This window comes from Dipteris shenzhenensis, chromosome 16 (assembly GCF_047967505.1).
Source record: "Dipteris shenzhenensis isolate YYH24624 ecotype China chromosome 16, Dip_SZ_1.0, whole genome shotgun sequence".
Taxonomy (NCBI): domain Eukaryota; kingdom Viridiplantae; phylum Streptophyta; class Polypodiopsida; order Gleicheniales; family Dipteridaceae; genus Dipteris; species Dipteris shenzhenensis.
This window is the reverse complement of record NC_141611.1, coordinates 812229-837326: the sequence shown is the minus strand read 5'-3', so window position 1 is coordinate 837326 and position 25098 is coordinate 812229. Positions and strand designations below refer to the sequence as shown.

At 47.1% G+C, this 25098-nt stretch overlaps 1 protein-coding gene across 1 annotated transcript; it reads left to right on the top strand.

The window, feature by feature from the left end:
• On the top strand, positions 1-24862 carry SHM3 (serine hydroxymethyltransferase 3). Its single transcript, XM_087387786.1, has 11 exons — positions 1-361; positions 565-766; positions 18938-19112; positions 19192-19309; positions 19391-19503; positions 19695-19817; positions 19924-20028; positions 20764-20850; positions 20935-21042; positions 21171-21243; positions 23959-24862. The coding sequence occupies exons 1-11, from the start codon at positions 154-156 to the stop codon at positions 24243-24245; spliced, it is 1599 nt and encodes a 532-aa protein (XP_087243912.1). The 5' UTR covers positions 1-153; the 3' UTR covers positions 24246-24862.
• The last annotated feature ends 236 nt before the right edge of the window (positions 24863-25098 follow it).

Genomic DNA, 25098 nt, shown 5'->3' with positions numbered 1-25098 from the left:
GTGATGCATATGGTGGGACTTACCAGTTGTGCTAGTGGGAAATGATAGATGTGCCCTAAGAAATAAGGACCAACGTGAATTTGTTGGGTTGCCCGAGTGAGCAGAGTAAGAGCCTAAGCGTGAGCTCATTTTTGAAGCTCCAAGAGCAGAGCTATGGAGGCATTTGCCACCACAGGTTTTTGTGACCGTTCCGCTACTTCTGAGCTTTCCCATGCACAGCCCTGCCGCCTCTTCGCCCCGCGTCCTCGCAGCCCTCGGCTCTCAATCCGTGTACCCTGCCACCCTCGTTGCATCCGAGCTAGCATCGGCGCAGGACAACTCTCACCAGCTCCTTCTCCTGAAGCCTCCGTGATGTCGGCTGGTAAGTGCCTCACATAGCGTGGGTTCCTTTGAGCATGGATGTGATGGGTGTTTTAATAGATGACTAAAATCTTCAACTTTGAAGTTAGTTTTGGTTGCTTACGTAACACGAGGCAGTGAGCTTGAACTTTCATTGGGATTCCAGCGTTTTGTTCTTGTTTTTTGTGTAATCGAGCTACTTTTGAACTCATAATGTTTTTCCAGTGGAAGGTAGGACGGCCCCCTTTGCGGATTTATGTTTACAGGAAGCAGATCCTGAGATGTATGGTATAATCGAGAATGAGAAGCGCCGTCAGCGTTTAGGACTAGAGCTTATTGCCTCCGAGAATTTCACGTCTTCCGCAGTTATGGAAGCGGTAGGCTCATGCTTAACCAACAAGTATTCGGAAGGACTTCCTGGTAAGAGGTGGGTGCCGTCATTACCTTTAACTAGCTTTGAGTAAAACTGGGACAGGCTGTGCTTTTCGATTCTGATCTTGTAGAAGTATGGTGGGCATTCATGTTAAGCAAATGAAAACAAATGAAAGAAGAATACGAATTTGTAGGGAGATATTTGCTTGAAGACTTGGAAGGTCCATGTGGCTCACAAAACACAAGGATGTTAGTATGTCAGCCAGCAGGAAGGTAGAAGGTCTCTCAAAGAAGTAAGGTGCACGCCGAAAAATAATATATACCATATTAAAGAGTGCCCATATCATATTGTAAAGCGCTGCCGGCGTGTAGAGTAATATAACGTGGCACAACATGACGTATTATAGTGGGCAGTGTCCTTTTCAAACGGTCGTGTTTTAATCGTTAATATCACAATGAAGGCTAAGTTAGTGGGGGTTACCGTTAGGGTAATATTTAACTAGAGAGAGGGGCAAACCCCCCTTCCCCTTCCCTTTTTTTTTTCTTTTGGGATTCTGTACTCATTTGAGCCCTCATCCCCTCTTCTGCCCACAATAGCAGTTTGCACCTCTCCACTTCATCAGTCCAAGAAGACCAGCCTTCAACAAAGTTGCTTTCATCAGCCTAATGGCATTTAGAAGTAAAACAAATACGGTAAAGTGGATGGCGATTGCACTTAGTGAGTGAAATGGGCACTCAAGGTGAGGGTTTACTAGGCCCAAGCTGGGGTGTAGTCTTGGTTCTAATTTGACGCCAAGTCCTATAAAACAGCCCATAGATTAGGAAGACTAGGTTGGGGGAGTTGCAAACTCACCACCCAGCTTTAGATGTAATATAAGGCTCACCCTCTAGGCGTGAAGATTGTGCCTCATCCATGGCCATAACTCCCGTGTCCCATACCAGAATAGTCTAGCATAGGCCTGCTCAAGGTACGACAATATCAAGGTCCATCCCAAGGGAGATGAGTCCACAACTCATATATAGACTTTTGCAGGGAGGTCCTTGTCCTTCGGGCCCCTGTGCATTGGGTATACAAACGTCCCTTTTAAAGCATCCATCGCTTGGACATAATGGCGGCTTATGCCATGACCGTGGGATCATAACATTTCTCTCACCCTACACTAGGAAGTTTTGGGCCAGGAAATTAAGAGATTTTTATTGCATAGACGCAACACTCTTCAAGGAGTTGTCATCTCTAGATGTGTCCTTCCCTTTGATAAGGAGTTCACAAACCACCCTATTTTGGTTCATTGGGAATCTATGCTGACAGATCTTGTAATCAGACTAAGTTGTCAACTATGCTTAATTTCTCCTTTAGGTGACCCACATGAAAAATTGGATTCTTCAGGAAATAATTCCAGCTCATAAGCGGTGTTATAAATTCGATAGATGATCTTTGGAATAACAAGCTGATAGCTGATAAACCTCACCTGCTTGCAGAGCTTCAGATTTTAGATAGACAAACTAGCCCACCAAAACAAGGTCACAAATGCAAGCCACAAATTCTTCAAGAATTTGCATAGTTTTAGACATCAGGATTCTGAAGTGTCACAGCTGATCTAAAGTCTGTTAGCTGAATTTTCAGATGGGTTTCATTTTATAGTTGTATGGGACATATTTATCGTGGTAAATCTCCCTCGTAGAAGACCATTCATTTTGGTGGGGAAAAAGGATAGGGCCATGCTCATGTGCATGGACTAGAAAGGTTTCAATAAGGTGACCATGACAAATAAATATCCCTTGTCCAAGATGGATGACCTCATACATCACTTGCATGGTGCAGTGTATATCACCAAGCTTGATCTACGAATAGGGTATCATCAGATCTGTGTTCGAAAGGAGGATGTTTTTAAGATGGGGATTCATACACGATATGCATTATGAGTTTTTGGTTTTACCAATTGGACTCATGAATGCGTCTGCTACTTTCCAGCAGATGAGTGGTTGCTGTCCCCTCCGCGGGTGGTCCTCGCACCCCCCTGTTTTGAAGCCCAATTGGTACCTGCCAAGCCCTCTAGGATTCCGTTTGCGAGGACTCGGTCGGGCGAATGTTGACCCCCAGCAGCCACTAGGACAGGCTGTTAGAAAATGAAAACCCTACAAAGGGTATCCAGCTAGTGGAAGACTGATAGATGGGCCTTGGAATTAAACACGGAAGTGTTTCGCTATGGAATCAAGCTTCATCAACATGTGTGTATTTCACAACCATTCATGTGCGTGCAAGCCAACAAATAGACTATGCATCAAGACCAATGTAGAAGCACTTATATATTTCCGTCCGTCCACAAACTGGGCACAATCCAATACCAAAATGTTCTCCCAATATATGCCGGGCACTGTTAGAAATGACCCAATAGAGGGTACACGCAGTGGAAATAATGCCCAGGAGCTCACACAGTGTGCGGTGTGGGTGTGGAATCACAAACTTCTTTACTTATGTGCATTCAATAGGTGTGCAGACTCATCAATAGACAATGAACCAAACTAGATAGAGAAACCACCAAATAATATATTTCCGTCCACAACTATGGACACAATACAAGAGTGACAGATCCAGAGTCCCACCAATGGTGTGGTCCTCTGATCTTACCACAAAGTCCTCCTATCTGCTGGCTAACTCTAGACTAGAGTCCGCGTGCTCCACCTCGAGCGTGAGTAGACTTTCCGTCTAGAATGATCTTCTCCACCTTGCTGTCTGGAAACCAGTCTAGGTGGGCCGCTTTCTGTTAGCTAAGTCTGCAGCACAAGGTACTTCTTTCTCCTCCTGACTGTAGGCCCAAAGATAGCCCTGCTGCTGCTCCTTCTGCTGGTGGAATTGCTGCTCCAGATGATGTCAAAATAAGGCCTGAATGCCTTCTTTATATAGGCCCAAGAGCCTGGCCAGCCAACCGACCCAGCAGCCCTAGAAAGGGCCGACTGCTGGTCGGTTCAGCCCCCTGCCCCTGGCCGACCAAAACCGACCCACAGCTCCCTATTTATGGGACTGTGGGCTGCCCTTTTGGGGCACTCATTACAAGGGCCCTTGGCCCACCTTTCAAGGGCAGATGCCCTATACATACAGGGTCCAGCCCCCCCCCAAAACCTACTGCAAACAGTGCGCCTCCTGTCCAGTCCTAGATCCATCGCAATCTGTCCCAGACTGTCTTGCCTCTGCTCCGGGCTTGTTTCCAGCTCTAGGACTCCTGCCTGAGCTCCGTATGTGACCCTGAAACCAGCCGTACAGCAGGCATCTGTAATCCGTACAGATCTGCCATCCTTCCGTACTTTCCTGGCCCTCTGTCCTGCCCATAACAGTTCTAGATGTGCTGCCCACATGCCAGCCATGATGCTGTCTATGTGGCAGCCCCTTTCTCTCTTTTTCTGTTGGGTACTGCCCTAGGTCTCCCTCCCCCATGCTCTCCTCATATGGGGGCTTACAGATGGGGAGGTGACCTTTCCAACACCCCCTCTCACCGACACATCTCAGCCCAATGCCAACACGTCGATGAAGATGCTCCAGTAACTCCCTGGTCGTAGTCCTCTGGAACCTTTCGGTTCCTGGCTTTTCATCAAGTGGCTCCTGCTCCACCAGGTCCGGTTCCGCTTCCGCACACCATCCTGGTACACAGGTCCATCTCTGGTAGCACCTCCTGGTACCACCTCCTTCAGTCACATTCCCGCCTCTGAACTCGAGCAATCCAGCCGTCACGATCTTCCAGTCGTCCCCCTCATAATAAGTGAACAACCTTCCAGGCACCATGCTCTGAGGGTCTGTTTCAACCCGTCCTTCCTTTGGCAAGGTCGGCAACCAATGAATATTTCCAGATAACCTGGACCATGAACTCTCGCTGAGTTCTCAAGCAGGTACTCTTCTGGCTTCAGTACTCTTTGTCCACCACCTTCTAGCAATCTGCGTCTGAGATTTGAAGAAGCACCAATACTTCCCCTTCTGCCTTCGAAGAAGGCTAATTCCTTCCAATCTCTTATCACCTGAGACAAATGAAGAGCAGAATCTCTTCACAGCATGCTATAAAGACTCAAATGCAGAGTATCAAATACATACCAGAGTGTTGTACTGCCTGAATGTTCGCTTTGAAAGCAAACCTTGTACCTCAATGAGGCACCCACCAAGATCCTGTGTAATCCTGTACTGTCCCCTTTTGAAGTCCAGCATTCATTTGACCATGAGACCCCAGGGCTTTCCACCCTCGTGTCAGTATCAACAGCTACACACCTGGAAGGTACCAAGTGCTCCATACTGTCCTTCACCTTCACAAAGGCATCTGACTCCTCGTCGACCCACATCTCTATGTCAGACATCCTTACTGTGACTTCTGGATCAACATACCTGACCCTCAATGAGGCACTCGCCAAGATCCTGTGTAATCCTGTACTGTCCCCTTCTAAAGTCCAACATTCATCTGACCATGAGACCCCAGGGCTTTCCACCCTCGTGTCAGTATCAACAGCTACACACTTGGAAGGTACCAAGCGCTCCATACTGTCCTTCACCTTCACAAAGGCATCCGACTCCTCGTCGACCCACATCTCTATGTCAGACATCCTTACTGTGACTTCTAGATCAACATACCTGACCCTCAATGAGGCACCCGCCAAGATCCTGTGTAATCCTGTACTGTCCCCTTCTGAAGTCCAGCATTCATCTGACCATGAGACCCCAGGGCTTTCCACCCTCGTGTCAGTATCAACAGCTACACACCTGGAAGGTACCAAGCGCTCCATACTGTCCTTCACCTTCACAAAGGCATCTGACTCCTCGTCGACCCACATCTCTATGTCAGACATCCTTACTGTGACTTCTGGATCAACATACCTGACCTTGGTAACACTCGGTGATGTCACCAGGAACAATTCTTCGGTTACCTCATTAGCTTTGGCCTGTCCCTCTGAATCTGAGTCAGACTCCTGTTTGTTTTTCAGATCCGCCTTTTTCTTTCTGCAATCCTTTGCAAAATGTCCGGGCGTATCACAATAGAAACACTTCTTCTTGTGCTTCCTCTTCGAAGTCCCCTCGTTGTCAGAGTTATCTTTATTGGACTTGCCACTGTTAGGCTTGCCCTTTCCCTTACCGGCGGAATCCTTTACCAGCATCGCCTTGTCGTCTTTGTCCTCGTTGTAGAGCTTCTCCCGAGCTTCCTCCTGTAGCAGTAATGGACACAACTCCTCAAATGTCAGAGGTTTGGTCCTCTGTCCTGCTATCACAGCCGTAACAAAGCTCTTGAAACTCCGAGGCATTCTACTCAGTACCATCAAGGCCAGATGGCATGAGTCTGTCTTTTGACCAATTGCTGCCAGTTGATCCCGCACCACCTTGACCTTCGTCAAATGGCTATGTACCGTATCGCCTTCTTCCATATCAAGATTGTAGAGTTGATGCTGAGGAAGCACGATCCGGGAGGTATTATCTGTCTCGTACAGATCCTTCAGGGTGGCCCACGCCTCTACTGACGTCTCGGCCAGTTGGATATGCGGAAGAACAGAGTCCGCCGTAGTCCCTATGATTATTGCCAGGGCATGGGCATCTCTTTCTTCCCAAGCTTCAAGCTCCTCTCTGTCTACTGCCATGAGTACCTTCCCTTTACTGTCCACCAAGTCTTCCGGCTTCGACTCCTCTCCCGTGGTCAGCTTCCACAACTTCCGAGCCACTAAATGACTCCGGATCTTCACTTTCCAGATCGGGTAATTAGTCCCGTCCAGGTTCCCAGACTCTCCAAAGTTAGGGATAGTGAAAGAGAGAAAACTGGAGGAGGAGGAAGGGAAAGCAGGGGCTGAAGAGGCTGTAGATGGCGACATCTCTGCTGTATATACCACACAGCAAAGTCAACCAAACTCAAATTCAGTAAACCAGAACTCTGAACGCACCTGACTGAACCTGAGTCACCCTCCTTCTCGCAAGGGCACAATCCTTCAGTCGTGGAAGTCGATTCCCTAGAGCTTCTTAATCAGGGTCGTCCTTCAGCAAGGTCCCTGCCTTCAGGCTCCCACACCTGTGAGCCTCCTACTTGGGCTCTGATACCATGTTAGAAATGACCCAATAGAGGGTACACGCAGCGGAAATAATGCCCAGGAGCTCACACAGTGTGCGGTGTGGGTGTGGAATCACAAACTTCTTTACTTATGTGCATTCAATAGGTGTGCAGACTCATCAATAGACAATGAACCAAACTAGATAGAGAAACCACCAAATAATATATTTCCGTCCACAACTATGGACACAATACAAGAGTGACAGATCCAGAGTCCCACCAATGGTGTGGTCCTCTGATCTTACCACAAAGTCCTTCTCCTATCTGCTGGCTAACTCTAGACTAGAGTCCGCGTGCTCCACCTCGAGCGTGAGTAGGCTTTCCGTCTAGAATGATCTTCTCCACCTTGCTGTCTGGAAACCAGTCTAGGTGGGCAGCTTCCTGTTAGCTAAGTCTGCAGCACAAGGTACTTCTTTCTCCTCCTGACTGTAGGCCCAAAGATAGCCCTGCTGCTGCTCCTTCTGCTGGTGGAATTGCTGCTCCAGATGATGTCAAAATAAGGCCTGAATGCCTTCTTTATATAGGCCCAAGAGCCTGGCCAGCCAACCGACCCAGCAGCCCTAGAAAGGGCCGACTGCTGGTCGGTTCAGCCCCCTGCCCCTGGCCGACCAAAACCGACCCACAGCTCCCTATTTATGGGACTGTGGGCTGCCCTTTTGGGGCACTCATTACAAGGGCCCTTGGCCCACCTTTCAAGGGCAGATGCCCTATAAATACAGGGTCCAGCCCCCCCCCCCAAAACCTACTGCAAACAGTGCGCCTCCTGTCCAGTCCTAGATCCATCGCAATCTGTCCCAGACTGTTTTGCCTCTGCTCCGGGCTTGTTTCCAGCTCTAGGACTCCTGCCTGAGCTCCGTATGTGACCCTGAAACCAGCCGTACAGCAGGCATCTGTAATCCGTACAGATCTGCCATCCTTCCGTACTTTCCTGGCCCTCTGTCCTGCCCATAACAGTTCTAGATGTGCTGCCCACATGCCAGCCATGATGCTGTCTATGTGGCAGCCCCTTTCTCTCTTTTTCTGTTGGGTACTGCCCTAGGTCTCCCTCCCCCATGCTCTCCTCATATGGGGGTTTACAGATGGGGAGGTGACCTTTCCAACAGGCACCTCTAGATCTCTGAGTTCGCGTGCTCCACTGAGCTTATGTAGACTCTTTGTCTGAAAATCCCTTCCACCTTGCTGTCTGGAAAGCCAGCCTAGGTGGGCAGCACCTTGAGCTAAGTCTGCAGCCCTTGTAGATCTCCTTCACCTCCTGTGTATAGGCCCAAGGGTGGTCCTCCTGTTGCTCCTTCTTGCTCTTGGTTTGCTGCTCCAAGTGATGAGAAATGGGGCTCCAAATGGCCCCTTTTATAGAGCCCCTACCAAAAAACCGACTGGAACAGGCCCTGTAGCTGACTCAGCCTTTCCAGTCTATAAATCCGCAGGTCTTTAGAAACCCAGTATAGCTGCTCGGGCACTGAAGTGTTGCTTTGCTTGCTAAGTATGTCTTCCTTTTGTTTTTCATAAAATCTTCTCTTTCATTCTCTCTTTTATTTTCTGTGTAGATTTTTTATCTTTAGAACAACAAAAGATCTAAATTTGTATGATTGGACTTATTCTAGGCTTACAAAGGTATATATATATATATAAAAATCCCCCTTTGGGGCCTCACTTGCAGACCTTTTGCTGGCCCTGCCTGGCCACGTTGCTGGCTGCCACTGGCGCAGGCAGGCCTGCCCATAATCAGCCTTATTTCTAAGCCCCTAGGTCCTCCAAAGCTTGCTGACATGGTTTCCCTGTATATTTCTGTTCTCTCTATGTATGGACAGCATCTGGATCCAGATCTCCCCTCCATGGTGGATCTCCTCTGCCAGGAACTTCCACTCTCTTTGGGGCCTCACTTGCAGACCTTTTGCTGGCCCTGCCTGGCCATGTGGGTTGGCTGCCACTGGTGCAGGCAGGCCTGCCCATAATCCGCCTTATTTCTAAGCCCCTAGGGTCCTCCAAAGCTTGCTGACGTGGTTTCCCTGTGTATTGCTGTTTGCTCTATGTATGGACAGCATCTAGGTCCAGATATGCCCTCCATGGTTGATCTCCTCTGCCAGGAACTTCCACACTCTCTTTGCTGCCCACAAGACAGCCCGTGTGCTGCCCATGTGGCAGCCCTATGCCTATTACTATCTATGGTCCACCCCCCCGGTGCACTCCTCATATGGGGCTCACCGACCCACATTGGCCAGATCCAATTCCGTCGATGAAGATGCTCCATTAACTCCCGTCTCGTAGCCCTCTAACAATCTGGTGTCATCATAGTCTTCTCTTGGCTTTCCGACCAGTGGCTCCTGCTCCGCCAGCTCCGATTCCACTTTTGCATACTAGTTTGGTACACAGGTCCATTTTTCCTGTTGCATGTACCTTTGTCTTATGGGTATGATACTTTACAAATGCCTTAATCTTATCTACTTTAAGACCTGTGGAAAGTATCATGCCCATCACACATTGTTTGCATTGGCAGCAGCACCTGATGGCACCACCACCTTTAGTCATGAACCCGCCTTGGAACTCGAGCTCTCCAAGTACCAGCATCCTCCAACTGTCCCCCTTGTGATGGGTGAACAGCCTCCTCGAGGCACCAAGCTCTCAGGATATGTTTCATGTCACCACAATGTAAATATCCTAAGTCAAAGTACAGTTGACCATTTATTTGATCATAATTAAAGAGTTTTATATGTGTTAATTACGGTCAAAGAGTTATTTTAATGGTCAAAGGATTGACTACGGTCAAAGATACTTGACTCTAGTCAAGTAAACCTGACTATGGTCAGAGAGTGTTGACTTCGGTCAACAAGACTTGGCATGCGCCAAGAGGGGTTAACCCTGGTTAACCAAGATGTGCCAACCTCGGTTGGAGAGACTTGGCTATAATTAAGGCGCCTTGACCTTGGGTCGAAGCTCTTTAATTATAATCAAGAGTGTTGACTCCGGTCAACCAGAGAAAAAATATATATATATATATTTATATATATATATATATATATTTGTTTAGATGTGCACATGTGTTTAGTGGGGACGCCCACCGTGACTAGGATTAGTCCACAGTGTGTTATTTGCATGCAAAGCGCTAACAATTAATGGGTACCATGGTGGTGCGCTTTAATTAATTGTTGCAGGTACTAGGAAGGATTATTTTTCCTAAGCGAAATGGGAGCCTGACAAGCACCTAGGAAGCGGTTCGTGTGACCGAGAGCTTTGAAGACTCCAGAATGGCCCTAAGTGGCTTGTAATAAGAGTTAGTCTAGATTGCAGACAAGTGGCATGTTGCCAATTTGAATGGGGTTTGAAGCCCTTGTAAAGAAGGATTTCTTTTCACGTATGAAAAGGAGAGAGACTTACGAGACAGCTTCCTGCTGAACTTTTGTAACAGTTTTTTTGAAAGTAATAAAGACCTTCGGGGGGGTCCAGCCTGACAATTTGTCCTGGGCCCTAATGTGTGATAAGAGAGAGAGAGTGAGGGAGAGCTGTGGACAGTTTGAATTCCGTCGTTGACGTGAAGCCATAGTTGTTTTATTCCCCTCCAGTTCGGTTTTATTTCAACTCTCGTGATGGGTGAACAGCCTGAAGTCCTCAAGACACCAAGCTCTCAGGGTCTGTTTCAACCCATCCTCTGTCTGGCTAGATCTGCAGCCAAACAACATACTCGACACATCATATCCCAGGCATAAATCCAGATTACTAGGACCGTGAAGCTTGAACTGTGGTTCCGTGTTGTTGTCCCCCTCTAAGTCATGGCCTCTGTCCTCAGGTTTTGTCGAGGAATCCCCTCTGCTTCAGTAACACCAGCCAAGCACCCAATGTCTCTATGCACTCGTTACTGTCCGTCACCTTCACAAAGGGTTCTGACTCCTCTTCTGACCAATCCTTAATGTCTGACATACTGACAGTCACACCGGGTTCCACATATCTAATCTTAGCAGTATCAGAGTTGACACCAAGAAAAGTTTCTCTGTCACCAGCTGAACTGACTCCTTTGACTCTGAGCTGGCACCCTTCTTCTTCTAATCAGCCTTCTTCTTTTTGCAATCTTCACAAAATGTCCTGGCTCATCCTAGTAGAAGCACTTCTTCTCTTTCTTTCTCTTTTTCTTGTTGTCTTCATCTAAAGAGTCTGCTCAGTCATCAGATTTGGGCTTACCTTTGCAATCTTCACAAAATGTCCTGGCTCATCCTAGTAGAAGCACTTCTTCTCTTTCTTTCTCTTTTTCTTGTTGTCTTCATCTAAAGAGTCCGCTCAGTCATCAGATTTGGGCTTACCTTTGCCAAGCTTACCCTTGCCCTTGCCTTTGCTCCTGTCTTGAGCTATTAGGGCCTTTTCATCCTTATCTGTACCATCGTACTTCTTTTCTCAAGCTTCTTGCTGCAGCTTCTTCTTTTTGCAATCTTCACAAAATGTCATGGCTCATCCCAGTAGAAGCATTTCTTCTCTTTCTCTCTTTTTTCTTGCTGTCTTCATCTAAAGAGTCCGCTTAGTCATCAGATTTGGGCGCCTTTGCTCCTGTCTTGAGCTATTAGGGCCTCTTCATCCTTATCCGTACCATCGTACTTCTTTTCTCAAGCTTCTTGTCGTAGCAACAATGGAACCAGCTCCTCGAAAGTCACCGGCGCCGCCCTATGCCCTACAGTCATCCTAGTCACAAAGCTACTATAACTTTGGGGAGCATTCCCAACAACAGCCTTGCCATTCTGGTCAAGCTCGTCCTTTGACCAACTGCTGTCAGGTGATCCCGCACCACCTTCATTTTGGTGATGTGTTCTTGTATTGATTCCCCTTCATCCATTCTCATGCCATATAGCTCCGTCTCGAGGTCCAAGATTCTTGCCTTGTTGTTGAGCTCATACATATCCCTCAATGTTGTCCATGCCTCGAAAGAAGAGTTCACCATTTGTATGTGTAGGAGCATCGCATCTGTCATCGTACCCACAATGATAGCTAGGGCTTCCGCATCTCGGATCCGCCATCCTCTTACTAATATAGGGTCCGTTGGTGTCAGTATTGCCGTCGAGGTGATGTGGTTGGAGTAGTATGGTGGCGTGCAGCATCAACTTTGTCCCAGTCACAATTTCCCATGTCCACAACGGATAATTGGTGTCAATAAGCTTGCTTGTCTCACCAAAATTTGGGATCTCATATCTATTGGCTATGATAATGAACTGAAAGAGATAGGGAGTTTAGAGAGTCGTACACCTATTCGAACCTGAGCCTCCCACCTGGGTACAATCCTTTAGGTGCCTGCTTGAACTTGAGCCTCTTGTTTGGGTACAATCCTTTAGACACCGAAGCCAATTCCTCTGAGCAATGACTCAAGGTTGTCCTTCAGCAAGGTCCTTGCCTTCAAGCTCCACTTCCCGAGAACTTCTGTCAGGGCTCTGATACCATGTTAGAAATTGAACTCCCTACAAAGGGTATCCCATAGGTGGAAGACCGATAGATGGGCCGAGGAATTACACGCAGAAGTGTTTCATTATGGAATCAAGCTTCATGAATATGTGTTTACTTCACAACCATTCATGTGTGTGCAAGACAACAAATATACTATGCATCAAGACAAATATAGAAGCAACACTTATGTGTCTCTGTCTGTCCACAAATTGGACACAATACAATACCAAAATCTTATTCTACTATATGCCTGGCACCTCTAGATCTTTGAGTCATTAAAGAAGGACCCACAGGGTTCTAAAAAGAGCATAAAAGCTGCCCCAAGGTGGGCTAAAAGTAGGAAAGCTTAACTTTTGAGATGATGCCAATGAAAGAGTTGGTGAGAGGGGATAGCCCTGCTTCACCCCGATCGTGCTCTCCACCCAATCTGATAAACCACCTGGGGCACCAACTCTCCCTCTTAGGGACTCATAGAGACTCATCACCCCCCAAATCAAAGTCTTTGGAATCTTTATCTCCTGTAGTCACCTGATCATGATTGCGGGACGGTGTCAAAGGCCTTGGAAAGTCTACAAAGCAAGCGTAGACTTTCCGATGTCTGGACTTTGCCTCCTCAATGATAGCCCTCAAAATGGAGATGTGATCTAAGATGAGAGAGAGAGAGAGAGAGAGAGAGAGAGAGAGAGAGAGAGAGAGAGAGAGAGAGAGAGATGGCACTAAATGGTATGATTTTTTAAGGTTCACTGAGGACTTATAGAATTTATAGGACAGATCTAATAATCTTTTACCAACAGCTCCAATAATAGCTGCTAGATGTCTAGGACTGTCTATGTCACTAGTACTTGTTTGGCCAGCTTTTGTGTGCCATGTCCAACATTTTTGTTTAGGTGCCCCCTAACCTCCTCCAAATATGATCCTAGTTGTTTGGCTGGTTGACCCAAAGGAGGTTTTTGAGTGAGAAAGCATCAATACCGTCTTTCTCCTTGGTGTGCACATAAGCTTGACAAAAGAGAAGCGTGCTCTTGACTTTTTACTTCATCTAGTGGGCATATCTTGCATGTTTTGTCTGTAACTCTGCGAGAGTGCAGCAGAATGCGAAACCCAAACTGAGAGCACACCAAGCAAACTTGAACAACAGGAAAAATTGCGATGGAGGAAGAGACAGCGAACACCTGAAGACCAGGGAAAATCCTCGCATGAACTGCTGAGAAAAACCTCACAACCCCGGGGCTGAACTGCGCCTCTGGTTGACTGGTGACTGAGGCTGAACGGCACCTCCACAGACACCAAAAGTAGGTAGGAACTGTGCCTGCAATTGTCTAAAATACAGGGCAAAACATACCTATATATAGGGGCTGGGGGGGGGTGGGTGTGCTGATGTGGCTGACCAAATGCGGCTGACTGGCTGACCCAACCGACCTGACCTGACCTTGGGAAGGGTCCCAAACTAGCCCTAAACAGACCCCAGAATGTTGCCTCAAACCAGGCCTCCAACTAGCCTCAAGCCAGCGTGACTCAACCTCTAACCTTGCAATGTGCCCTGGTGTCCTGGCTAGACCCCGTTCTGACCTACAGAAACACTGAGAAAGGACAAAAATGCTACTGCTCTCTCTGGGCTGGTACACCCATATAAAAGCCCCCTCTCCCTAACAGATAGATGACTAAACATTGTCTTCTCGTGGGACCTTTGGATTTTTCCACCTGCCCCTTCTACTTCTAGATGGTGTGATCTGGTCCTCATTCTGAAAATCATGCTTCTCTCTTGAAGACCGAGATATCTTCTTGAAGGTTCTCCATTATTTCACCGTAGGCCTGAAAAAATCTCCTGGTTCTCTCTCTCTCTCTCTCTCTCTCTCACAGCCGTTTCAGCCGCCATACAGGAGCAGCAGCAGAGGGCTTTGAAGGCCCTCAACATCCAAGTACGAGGGATCACGCGAGACAGCACCAGCACCACTATGACGCCCATGGAGGAGGCGATCACCTTTGTGACCACCACCATGGGAGTCCCCGACCATGGCATAGAGGGAGCATGGTGTGTTGGGAGAGATCCCAACCGAGAGCAGCCCCTAGTCATTCGCTTCAGAGATTCACATGCTTGACTAGCGACACTCTGACGCCGAGCCTCTCTACGAGAGCATCCCACCCTGTCCATGGACGAGGATTTGACACCACTACAGATTGAGGAGCGACGAGTTCTTCTGCAGCAGCGGGATGTTGCCCGCAAGGAGGGGAAATGGGCCGTGGTCCGAGATGGTAGGTTGTTGACCGGCACCAGTCGGGCTCCCACCCGTACCTCTTAGGGGGACAGGGCCTATGAGACTTAGGTTTCCGAGACCCTAGATTGCACCATTTGGAACTGTAATGGTACCTTATGGTCAGACCCAAGGAACTTCTCGGAGTCTTATACAGGACGAGACATAGTCTTTTACACGGAGACACACTAGAGCCCAGAGCGTCCACTACCGATAGTCAGTGACTACACATGGGAGTCAGCCTTCAGGGATGAGACGAGGGATACAGGAGGAGTTCGACGATCAAGCGGGGTTGCAATATTGTACAAGTCTTCCCTCGTTGGAGCCATCTCCATTGAGAGGAAGGACGCACACTCCCGATTCATATGGATCCAGATTCGACGCACAGGCACCCGTGACCTTTTCATAGCAATATGCTACTTCCTGCCAGACACATCCCACTTTGCCAGAGTGGCACGAGAGGAGGGTGAGACATCGCCATATGCACCCTTACATCAGGATATCCCAGACCTTTCAGCCCGTGGGAAAGTTCTCCTCGTTGGGGACTTCAATGCTAGGACGAGCACGTGCCAGGCACCACTCCTGGACTTCCGAGACGACTCTATCATGCTACCAGACATGGACCTAGACGGAGCAGGTATGACTAGGACCTCATCGGACCGACACGGGCCTGTTACACCATATGGACACGCGCTCCTTGATTTGGGCGGGATGCATGATCTCATCATCTACAACGGGCTTACCCTATGGTCCTCCTCAGGTGGTTTTTTTTGCTTCCCACACGGGGGGTTCACTAGTGTAGTAGATTACATCATGGGATCCCCAACCTTCACTTCATGTATCATCGACTTCACCGTAGCACCACTCCCTCGAGGAGCTGATCACACATACATTCTTTACTATCGCCACCCTACACTTAGCCACACCACACACACCACATAGGAAGCACGACACCTACCACGACATATACTTTGATCACAGCCTCTCACCGGCCTACTCTGGATGCCTAAACAGACTCCTAACCTACATCGATCACATACCACTCATAGAGGATCGTGCTGCCCTGATTAGTCGCACACTCCACGAGGCTGCCCGCCAAATCTTTCCCCACACCACACGGTCCACTAGACCACCACCAATTGGTTCTGTACTCTGCAACAATCGGTACGATGCGGAGTGCAAGTCTTATCATCGACAGCTCTGATTTGAAACCAGATGTCACCTCCCGAACACACCAGACACGGTACGCAAGTACCGACGTCTCGTACGTCTAAAGAAGCAGGCATTTCTTTGTCAAAATGAGGAGCTGCTGCACATCTTGTACAGCAGCAACTCTAAGGATTTTTGGCGGAGATTCCTTGAGCGTAGGTCCCCATCACCCCTCATCGACACGAGAGTCTGGCACACATATGCACATCATCTTTATGATGTCCCACACCAGCCCACTCCAGATCTCATAGACACACTTAGCCCCACCACTTACACGTTGTTCACCAGAGGGGGAGTCAAGGACGCGACATTGAAACTGCACAATGGTTGAGCGAAGGATCATGAGGGGCTATGCATTGAGTTTATCGCATATGGGATCGACACGTTAGCCCCAATCCTAGCAAAGATATTCAATGACGCTGTTTGCCTTGGCTTTCCCCGCACTTGGACACTCAACACCATCACCCCCATCCACAAGGCAGGGGATCCCATGGACTCGAGTAACTACAGAACTACCATGATTGGACATGTGATGTCCAAGATCTATGCAGCTGTATTGGATGCATCGGTCAGCTTGTTCGCAGAGATGAGAGGGCTTTGAGCAGAGGATCAGGCTGGTTTCATGTGAGACCATGGGACTATGGATCACATACTCACACTCAGGAGTGTCATTAAGGAGGCTAGATCATGGAAGGAGAGCGTATATTATTGCTTTGTGGATTTTCGCAAAGTCTTTGACACAGTACCTCGAGCTCGTCTCATCACACGCCTACAGACACTGGGATTTGATCAGATCATCTGGGCAGTCATGGCACTGTATGAGAGAGTCTCAGGCCGAGTTCGGACAGGCGCAGGTTGGACAGATGAGATCCTGAGTACCATAGGGATTAAACAGGGTTGTCCCTTATCACCGACCCTGTTTGGCCTCTACATCGATGAGCTTGAGACTTTCATGGGGGCATTCGGAGGGACTGGTTGCTTACTTGCCAGGATCATCATCATGATTCTTCTTTATGCAGATGACGTGGCACTCTTGTCGTCCACACTCGAGGGGCTCCAGCGACACGTGGATGCACTGCAGGCTTTTTGTTTATCCCATGATTTGGAGGTCAACCTTGGCAAGACCAAGGTCATGATCTTTAACACCTCTCGAGCAAACATGCAACAGAAGCAAGTTACTTTTACTTTCGGTGGGTCACCAATTGAGATCGTATCCTCATACACTTACTTGGGGGTCATCTTCTCCGTCCCGATTTTCATGATGAGACTAGCGATGCATGCCAGACTGAGCAGGGGATACGCCTTACTGGCTCGGCTAGAGAGACAATGCTTTTACTTCCACTTTCAGGACCCTCGGACCAAGGCTCTTCTCTTTGACTCCTTGGTCCGACCAGCCGGTATGTATGGCAGCCCTTGTTGGGGGCCTGACATGTCAGAGATAGAGTGGACGCGGGTGGAGTGCCTGCAGATTCTCATGCTCTCACGGATGATTTGGGGGAAACCGTCTGTACCACATCACATCATTCATGTCGAGTTTGGTGCTTCTCCACTCCAGCTAGATGCAGCCTTTCAGACCATCACATATCTACACTGGGTTAGATCATATGGGGACTGCACATCAGGGAGACAGAGGTTGCCATGGTTGGCTCTCGATTCCTCCATGAGGTTAGCAGCAGAGGGAGACGAGCGATGTTGGTATGCACGGACTCACAAATGGTTTGTGAGACTAGGGTTCCACATCGATAGGATACCTCCTTTTCAGTACAGTTTAGATGCCCCTCCGGTACTCCCACCCACCATCTCGATTGGGCCACACACCAATCAGGTCATTCGAGAGGATCTCCTACAGCTACACACCTTTAGGACCTGGTTGTAGCCGAGGGAGCTCCCAGTGAAGCTGAGTTTCTACAGAGATTACTGTCTTCGTATTTCGGAGGAGGGATTCATCACACCACCGGGGTACACTGAGCTTCATATGCCTCACTCACTACGGATCTCCATCGGACAGTTTCGGGTATCATCACACCGCCTCCGCATAGAGAGCGGCAGAGCAGAGGGGATTCCTAGGGAGCATCGCTTATGCATATTGTGCCACTGTCAGGAGGTTGAGTCGGAGGAGCATTTTATTTTCAGGTGCCCAGTGTACTACGGATCTCCATCGGACAGTTTCGGGTATCATCACACCGCCTCCGCATAGAGAGCGGCAGAGCAGAGGGGATTCCTAGGGAGCATCGCTTATGCATATTGTGCGACTGTCAGGAGGTTGAGTCGGAGGAGCATTTTATTTTCAGGTGCCCAGTGTACTTCGAGATCCGAGGTCGCTACCACTGCCTCTTCAGAGACGGCTCCGGGCTCCTTTCCAGATTCCTCGCCTACCCTCAGAGCAGGATCACAGAGTTCTTCCCATCGAGTGACATTGATCATCCTGTCTCTAGCCGCAGACATGATAGAGACCCCGACCCGACGATCGCAGCACGACACACGAGACATCGAGGGGAGACATAGATCACTCTGGGGGACCTCCCGTCATTGTTTAGACCCGGGATATGTCCCATGGGAGTCACGGTGGCTCTGGTCTTGTGTCGAGCCTCGTCCAAGAGACCGAGACGCACGGCACATCTTGACGGGCGCGAGTGTCCTATCACCGGCTATGCACCAGCCAAGGCGACATGACATATGGAGGATTCCGCTCCACTCCAGTCCTTTTCTTTTCTTTTCATTGTTACATCCAGATGTATTTGATTATGTATGATCAGACTTAGGGTTCAGCATGGGTGATGATGCTCCTTTCAGTAGCTCCACCCTTACTGTGATTTGTATCAGGTTTTCTTTCAGTCTCATAGACCCATCGGTCTTCCGAAGACTCTAATAAAATTCCTTTCTTTCTTTCTTTCTTTCTCTCTCTCTCTTTGTGTGTGTGTGTGTGTGAGAATAATACAAGGTCCATGGTGCTTGATGGGCAGAGTATGAATCATGATGAGAGAACCTTGTGGCAATGCTTGTGACTTAGTTTTTTGTTCACTTTAATTAAAGAGGCTCTGATTGTTTAATAAAGTAATCTTCAAGTTTTGTTACGATTTTACCATCTTATGATGAGAGAACCTTGTGGCAATGCTTGTGACTTGGTTTTTTGTTCACTTTAATTAAAGAGGCTCTGATTGTTTAATAATCTAATCTTTCAAGTTTTGTTACGATTTTATTATCTTTTGCATCTTTCTGCTGAAAAAATCTCCATTGTTCTTTTAGAAGAAATAATGATTTTGTTTTTGCTTATTGTTGCTGCAGGTATTATGGAGGGAATGTTTATATTGACCAGAGTGAGAGGTTATGCCAGACAAGGGCATTGAACGCATTCCATCTGGATCCAAAAGATTGGGGTGTTAATGTTCAGCCATTATCAGGATCTCCTGCCAATTTTGCTGTATACACTGCCTTGCTCCAGCCACATGATAGGATTATGGTAGGCACAAGCAGCATACAAGTATCATCTTTGGAAGAGACTGCAATTTGAGTGCTTTTCTAATTCGAGTCTTTTGTAGGGGCTAGACCTTCCCCATGGTGGCCATTTGTCTCATGGGTTTATGACACCAAAGAGACGTGTCTCTGCTACTTCTGTCTATTTTGAGTCTATGCCTTATCGCCTGAATGAAGAGACAGGTATGGCATGATCCATTCATGTCTCAATAGTCCACTGTTTTAGAGGATGCCTATCAAGACATTCATATTTTCTTGTGGCAGGCTTGGTTGATTACGAGATGCTAGAGAAGACTGCAATTCTATTCAGGCCCAAGCTCATCATAGCAGGTGCAAGTGCGTATCCACGTGATTTTGACTATCCACAAATGCGAAAGGTCATTGTGTTGGCATTGCCTTACCTTAACTCTTGCATTTCAAATTAGCAGGTAGGTTGGAAAGATTTATAAGCTGAACACTCTATGCAGATGTCAGATGGAGTTTGTCATTCTGATATTTTTTGCCGTAAATGGTGTTATGACAGCATTTGCTAAACGTTTTTTCCCCCTGTTTTTATTTTTCCTGCCAGATAGCAGATTCTGTGGGGGCATTTTTGATGATGGATATGGCACACATCAGTGGTCTTGTTGCTGCTGAAGTAGTTGGTAATCCTTTTGATTACTGTGACATCGTGACAACGACAACTCACAAGGTGTGATAATGTTCCTGCTTACCTTATCCTGCTCTGGAAGTGTTTGTGAAGGATGGTGAGACTGTAAACTGATTATTCCTTTTTTGCAATCGATGTTGATGAGCAGTCACTAAGGGGGCCTCGAGGGGGAATGATATTTTTCAAGAAAGAGGCTATATTGGGAGTGGATTTGGAGACAGCTATCAATAATGCTGTGTTTCCAGGTTTGCAGGTATCATGAGATCTTTCAATCAGTGTTTATTTTCTTTTGTTTTGCACGTTGGGAACACCATTTTCCTTGCAATATTTCTAACTTTACATGATCAACTTAATGTCGGAGATCACTGCCCCATCTGCGAGTCCCCACTTGAGGACATGGGACAGTAGATCAGGGTGGGTGGATAGGGCGAGTATCTTTTTACACGTGTAGCAGGCCTCAGTTTTAGCAAGAATGCAGGCAGCCTAGGGCTGCACACTGCGTCGGTTTTTGTGTTGCGCGGAGGGCTGCGTAAAGGGCCTGCTCTGGGCTTTTTGTCGCTCATAACAATGGCCGACTAGTCGGCCATTGTCAGCTTGTACAGACTGGCAGGTCAGGTGTCGGTCGGATGTATAGACCAGGTCAGCCTTGTCTGCTCCCTCCATGACCCTATCTAAGGGTTGCTTGCTTGTTGGCTCTTTAAGGTATCCCACTGAAGCCCTTTCCTAAGGCATGCAGGAGCCCAACAGAGCCTTCAGTTTGCCCTAGTAGTCCTCAGTTATAGGGAGCCGTAACCCCAGCAAGGGTTGGATGTGATTTTTCCGCTTAGTAACCCCAGCAAGGGTTGGATGTGATTTGTCTGCTTATGTCCGGTTCTGTCATTATTTACCATCTTGAGTGAGACTGGAGAGAATGTGAGTGACCATTCTGCTGTGTGAGTGTGCTACGGCAAGCAGATTCAATTCTCTGACACTATATTTACTTTTGCAGGGTGGTCCGCACAATCATACAATTGGCGGTTTAGCAGTTTGCTTGAAGCAAGTTGCTACAGAGGACTTTAAGCTCTATCAACAGCAGGTGCAGATCTGCTGTGCTGCATAGGCTCCTTGGCAGATGTAAACCCTGTTTTGTCAGTATGCTAAGATATGCAATGTATTTCAGGTCGTGGCTAACTGTCAGGCCCTTGGCAAGAGGTTGACGAAGCTAGGGTACACATTAGTTTCTGGTGGTACTGACAACCATCTTGTACTAGTCGACTTGAGGCCATTGGTAAGTTTTATTTCTATTGTTGCTTAGCAGGTTATGTGACATGTGGACCCAGAAGCTTTTGTCATTTTCTAAGAGCTTGGCTTTTAAATTACTTTGGTCAAAGTTTATTGTTTGTAAATATGAGGCAGGGAATCGATGGCGCAAGAGTGGAGAAGGTTTTAGACTCTGCTTCTATAACTTTGAATAAGAATTCAGTGCCAGGTAAGGAATGGGTGGTGTTGTATTCATTTAAGTTATTAGAAAATTGCAGATATACGTGCCTGGTTAATGCTTTTTGTATCAAATTTCATTTATTGTCCTTGATCTGGTGGTCTATCTGCTCATCTCTTTTAATCCTGTGCTTCCTCCTGCATTCACATGTTTAGTCCTGAAGTCATTGTTCTGTCTTGTCCATGAACAAGTTTTGATGCCCAAGCTCTCATGCTGGAGTCGATGCTTTTGTATGTGTGGGTGGGGCGCGGGGGGGGGGGGGGGGGGGTTCTCTGCTTTTGGATACATGGACATGTTGCAGCAGGAGATGGAGTTATGATAGCCTGTGTCTGGAGGTTGAGCAGATAGGCTCTTTGTGAAGAAACACTGACTCTTTTTCAAAGGCACCTCCGAGAGGCCAGATATGGGAATGGCAGCATGTCAAATTAGGATTTAGGCTGGTGTGAAATAATAACAGTGCCTCATCAGTCTCAGACTCACGGAACCACCCGCTCCCCAGGCATAGAACAATTGTCATTAAGAGTAGCAAGAGGTCATGAGAAAGGGTAAAAAGTGTAGCAGAAATTGCAGCAGATGCTTATTCTCCTCTTCTGGACAAGTGGCATGGCCACTCGTGGCACATGGCCCCCACATATCATGTGAAAGAGCATGTGTCCATCAAGCTCATCAATATTTATGGGAAGCTCCCTCCAGACGGGGATGGAAAGTATCCTAGAGCATAGCTTACCAAAACAGAGTCCTGCTAATTGCAGAGCCTATATTTCTTCAATGGAAAATGCTGCCCACACTTGGGTTATAAAAGGAGGTGGAGCTCTCTCGCACTTTTCTTGGAGCTGCTCTCCAGCTGTGTGCTCTCTTCGCCCCCCCCCTCTTCTTTTGGAGTTTCTGTAGCCTCTCTAAGCTTCTCTCTGCCTCCACTCACCACTCCACTCACTCCTCCATGCTCCCTGAAGCTTCTACCATCCACTCTCCTATCTCCACTTACAGGGAGAGAGTTTTTTACTTCATAATTTACTACATTTCTGTCATATGATGGCGTGCTGTATGAAGTATCATATGAATGGCATTTGGATTCTGGGTCCATGTCCTCCTTTCCCAAAATGTTCCTAATCTGTCATCTGACATTATAGTCCTACTTGTGCTTAGCCGAGCGTTCTAGTCATACTTGTGCTCAGCCAATAGACAGACACTGGGCAGTTTACAGTGAGTTTGTAGCTATCTTTCACATACTTATGCTCAGTCAGCCGACTGTACACTGGTGAGTTTGCAGTGCTTTTACAGAGCACTTCAACTAGCTTTCTGTATCAAGGAACTAGTTTCTTTTGCTTACAGTTTGTTGCTGAGTTTTCTGACATTGCTCTGGAATAATGGTAATGCAAGTCTATGGATTTATTGTTACCAGTGTGTGGCAATAGTGAGTGTAGGCCATCCTCCCCCTTTTCATAGAGAGTATGTCTGCCTTTTGCCTGAAATGAATGAATATCTACATACAATTTACACGGGCGTACCTATGGGATGTCCTGATATGGCTTACTGGACTTGCGGTCTCGTTTTCAGCTTCAAGCAGCTTGCGTATTTTCGAAATTATACTTTCACCCACCATGTTCTGACCTTGTTTTCTCTCTCTCCATTCCATCTATCCCCCCCCCCAAATTTAGCGCCACGGTTTCACATTTTAAAGTTTAGCTAGCTACATTCAAGTGTGGAACTAGAAGCAAGGGTTCCATGTTTCTGTGTTAGTCATGCTCGCATCTGTTTCAGACTTAACCACGAATGGCTGGTTCAGAGCTTTAACTTTTGACAACAGTGACTTGTTCGCTGTTCCATCATCCCGAGGTTGGCTGATTGTAGGCCCTACAGGCTGACTACTGTTTTTTTTGGGTTTTCCGGGGGGGGGGGGGGTGCATCCTCCATTAATGACCAGCAGTGCTCAGCCCTAAGCAGTAGCGAGAGAGGCCTCGAATGGATCAATCACAAGGAAGAATGTAGGTCTTGAGACACACAACCCAACATGACTGTTCTCAGCTTGGAAGGCACCATTAGGCCAATTTAGTAAGACCTGCCAACAGGATCCTGAGCAGGGTTTGATCTTGAAGCTGCAAGGACAAGGTCCAAGCTCATGTGGGCCACTCCGATACTCGCTCTGGAAGATACCACAAGCTGTAGCTGTCTAGAGGCCCTTGCCCAGGGGATGATGATAATTTAAGAGCATTGCGGAAAGTTGAAATGTCTGGCAGCCTGTCGAAGATACTAGTCATGACCCAGATCTCTTCGTAGGAAGCAGTACACACTCTCTTTATTTCCTATGGACCACATGAGTGATGTAGAAATTACAACAGTATCTCACAACAAGTGGCAGGTGTCGTATGGTGGTAATCACCTTCTAGCATGGTTATCAAATGATCTGATATCGTGAATTTGTCTCTGAAAGGAATCTTCTTTCTTTATTCAGGTTCACTCTTCATAAATATTCTTTTTTGAGTCTGAAGTATAATGTTTATTAGTAAGAGGGCAAGGCATTTGTGAACTATTCTTGTGATAATAGCATGAAGTGCCTCAAATGGAGGTTATCGGCACCTTTGAACATTTACCTTCAAATTTCTCACTTTTAATGGCTATAAGATGCGTTGAAGTAGAATCAGTCAATTATAGATACGTAAGTATTTTGGTCATTGTTTAATGATATGGTTTCACCGACTTTTTCAGGGGACAAAAGTGCTGTTGTACCAGGAGGAATTCGAATTGGCTCTCCTGCGTTAACCACCAGAGGTTTCAAGCAAGAGGACTTCACCAGTGTGGCAGACATGATTGATGAGGGTGTCCATATTGCGATTGAAGCAAAAGGTCTCATCAAAAGCTCTAAGGTCAAGGATTACCTAGAGTTTGTTGATTCACATAGTTTCCCTTTAAAGGCAAAGCTTGATAGCTTACGAGAGAAAGTTGAATCATTTGCTATCACGTTTCCCATCCCTGGAGCAGGACAGAGAACATAAAGTGTTGATATTTGGGAACATTGTCTGAAGGCTAGATCTCATGAACATTTGTACAGATGGGAACATGGTGAGATTTCGAATAGTTTTTCTGAGGCCTTCATTGAACTTATTAGTTCTCCAGTCGGGTAACTTTCTGCACTTTCCTTGTTGATCAAATCTTCGAGGGGAGTAGCTTGAGGCAATCACTTTTATACAAATCCTTGCATTGCTATGCATGCACGGAGTGTTGTGCTTGAGCATGCGTGTTTGTACACCTTTATAGGTGTAGGTGGTACACATGGCGTGGAACACATGGCTCTTTGGCATGCTGGCTGCAGGGCAGCAAGGAGATTATTTCACAGGTCCCCATTAAATATAATGTGTCGTTGCATTTTTGGTAAATAAATAACATGGGGAAGCTTCTTACACATATTTGCTAGATTGATTATTTTTTGGAGATGGGTTTGATGCCACGTTTTAATACAAACAATGTTCACTTGCAAGGAGATGCAGTCGATTTTAACTATGCTTTTTGCATTGTGAAGGAAAAGGACATGGGTTTGATTTTCTACGCTAGAAAGGATACAAGTATGGATTCACCAAAAGCTGGCGAGTTTTATATTTGTATAGCCTACTAAATGTTGCAATCGTCTTTGTACCATGCTTATGGTGTGCTGGATAATGAGGCAAGTTTGATGGAAGGGGGTGTCATGTAAAAGTGAGGCCATGTTCCCTACAATTTACAGTCATTCATGATTGCTTGGGGTAGGAGAATCACCCTTTTAAAAACTAGAAGTAGACCATGAATCAAATGTCTGCTCGAAAGTTCTCAAATAAAAAAATAAACTAATTTGAGTATATAAATTGACCATTG

What these genes read in the sequence shown, in the direction of transcription:
- SHM3 (XM_087387786.1), top strand. Translation starts at nt 154, where the DNA reads ATGGAGGCATTTGCCACCACAGGTTTTTGTGACCGTTCCGCTACTTCT. An exon ending in TGACAACGACAACTCACAAG is followed by an intron (nt 19,818 to 19,923) that starts GTGTGATAATGT and finishes GTTGATGAGCAG; the next exon opens with TCACTAAGGGGGCCTCGAGG. An exon ending in GAATAAGAATTCAGTGCCAG is followed by an intron (nt 21,244 to 23,958) that starts GTAAGGAATGGG and finishes CGACTTTTTCAG; the next exon opens with GGGACAAAAGTGCTGTTGTA.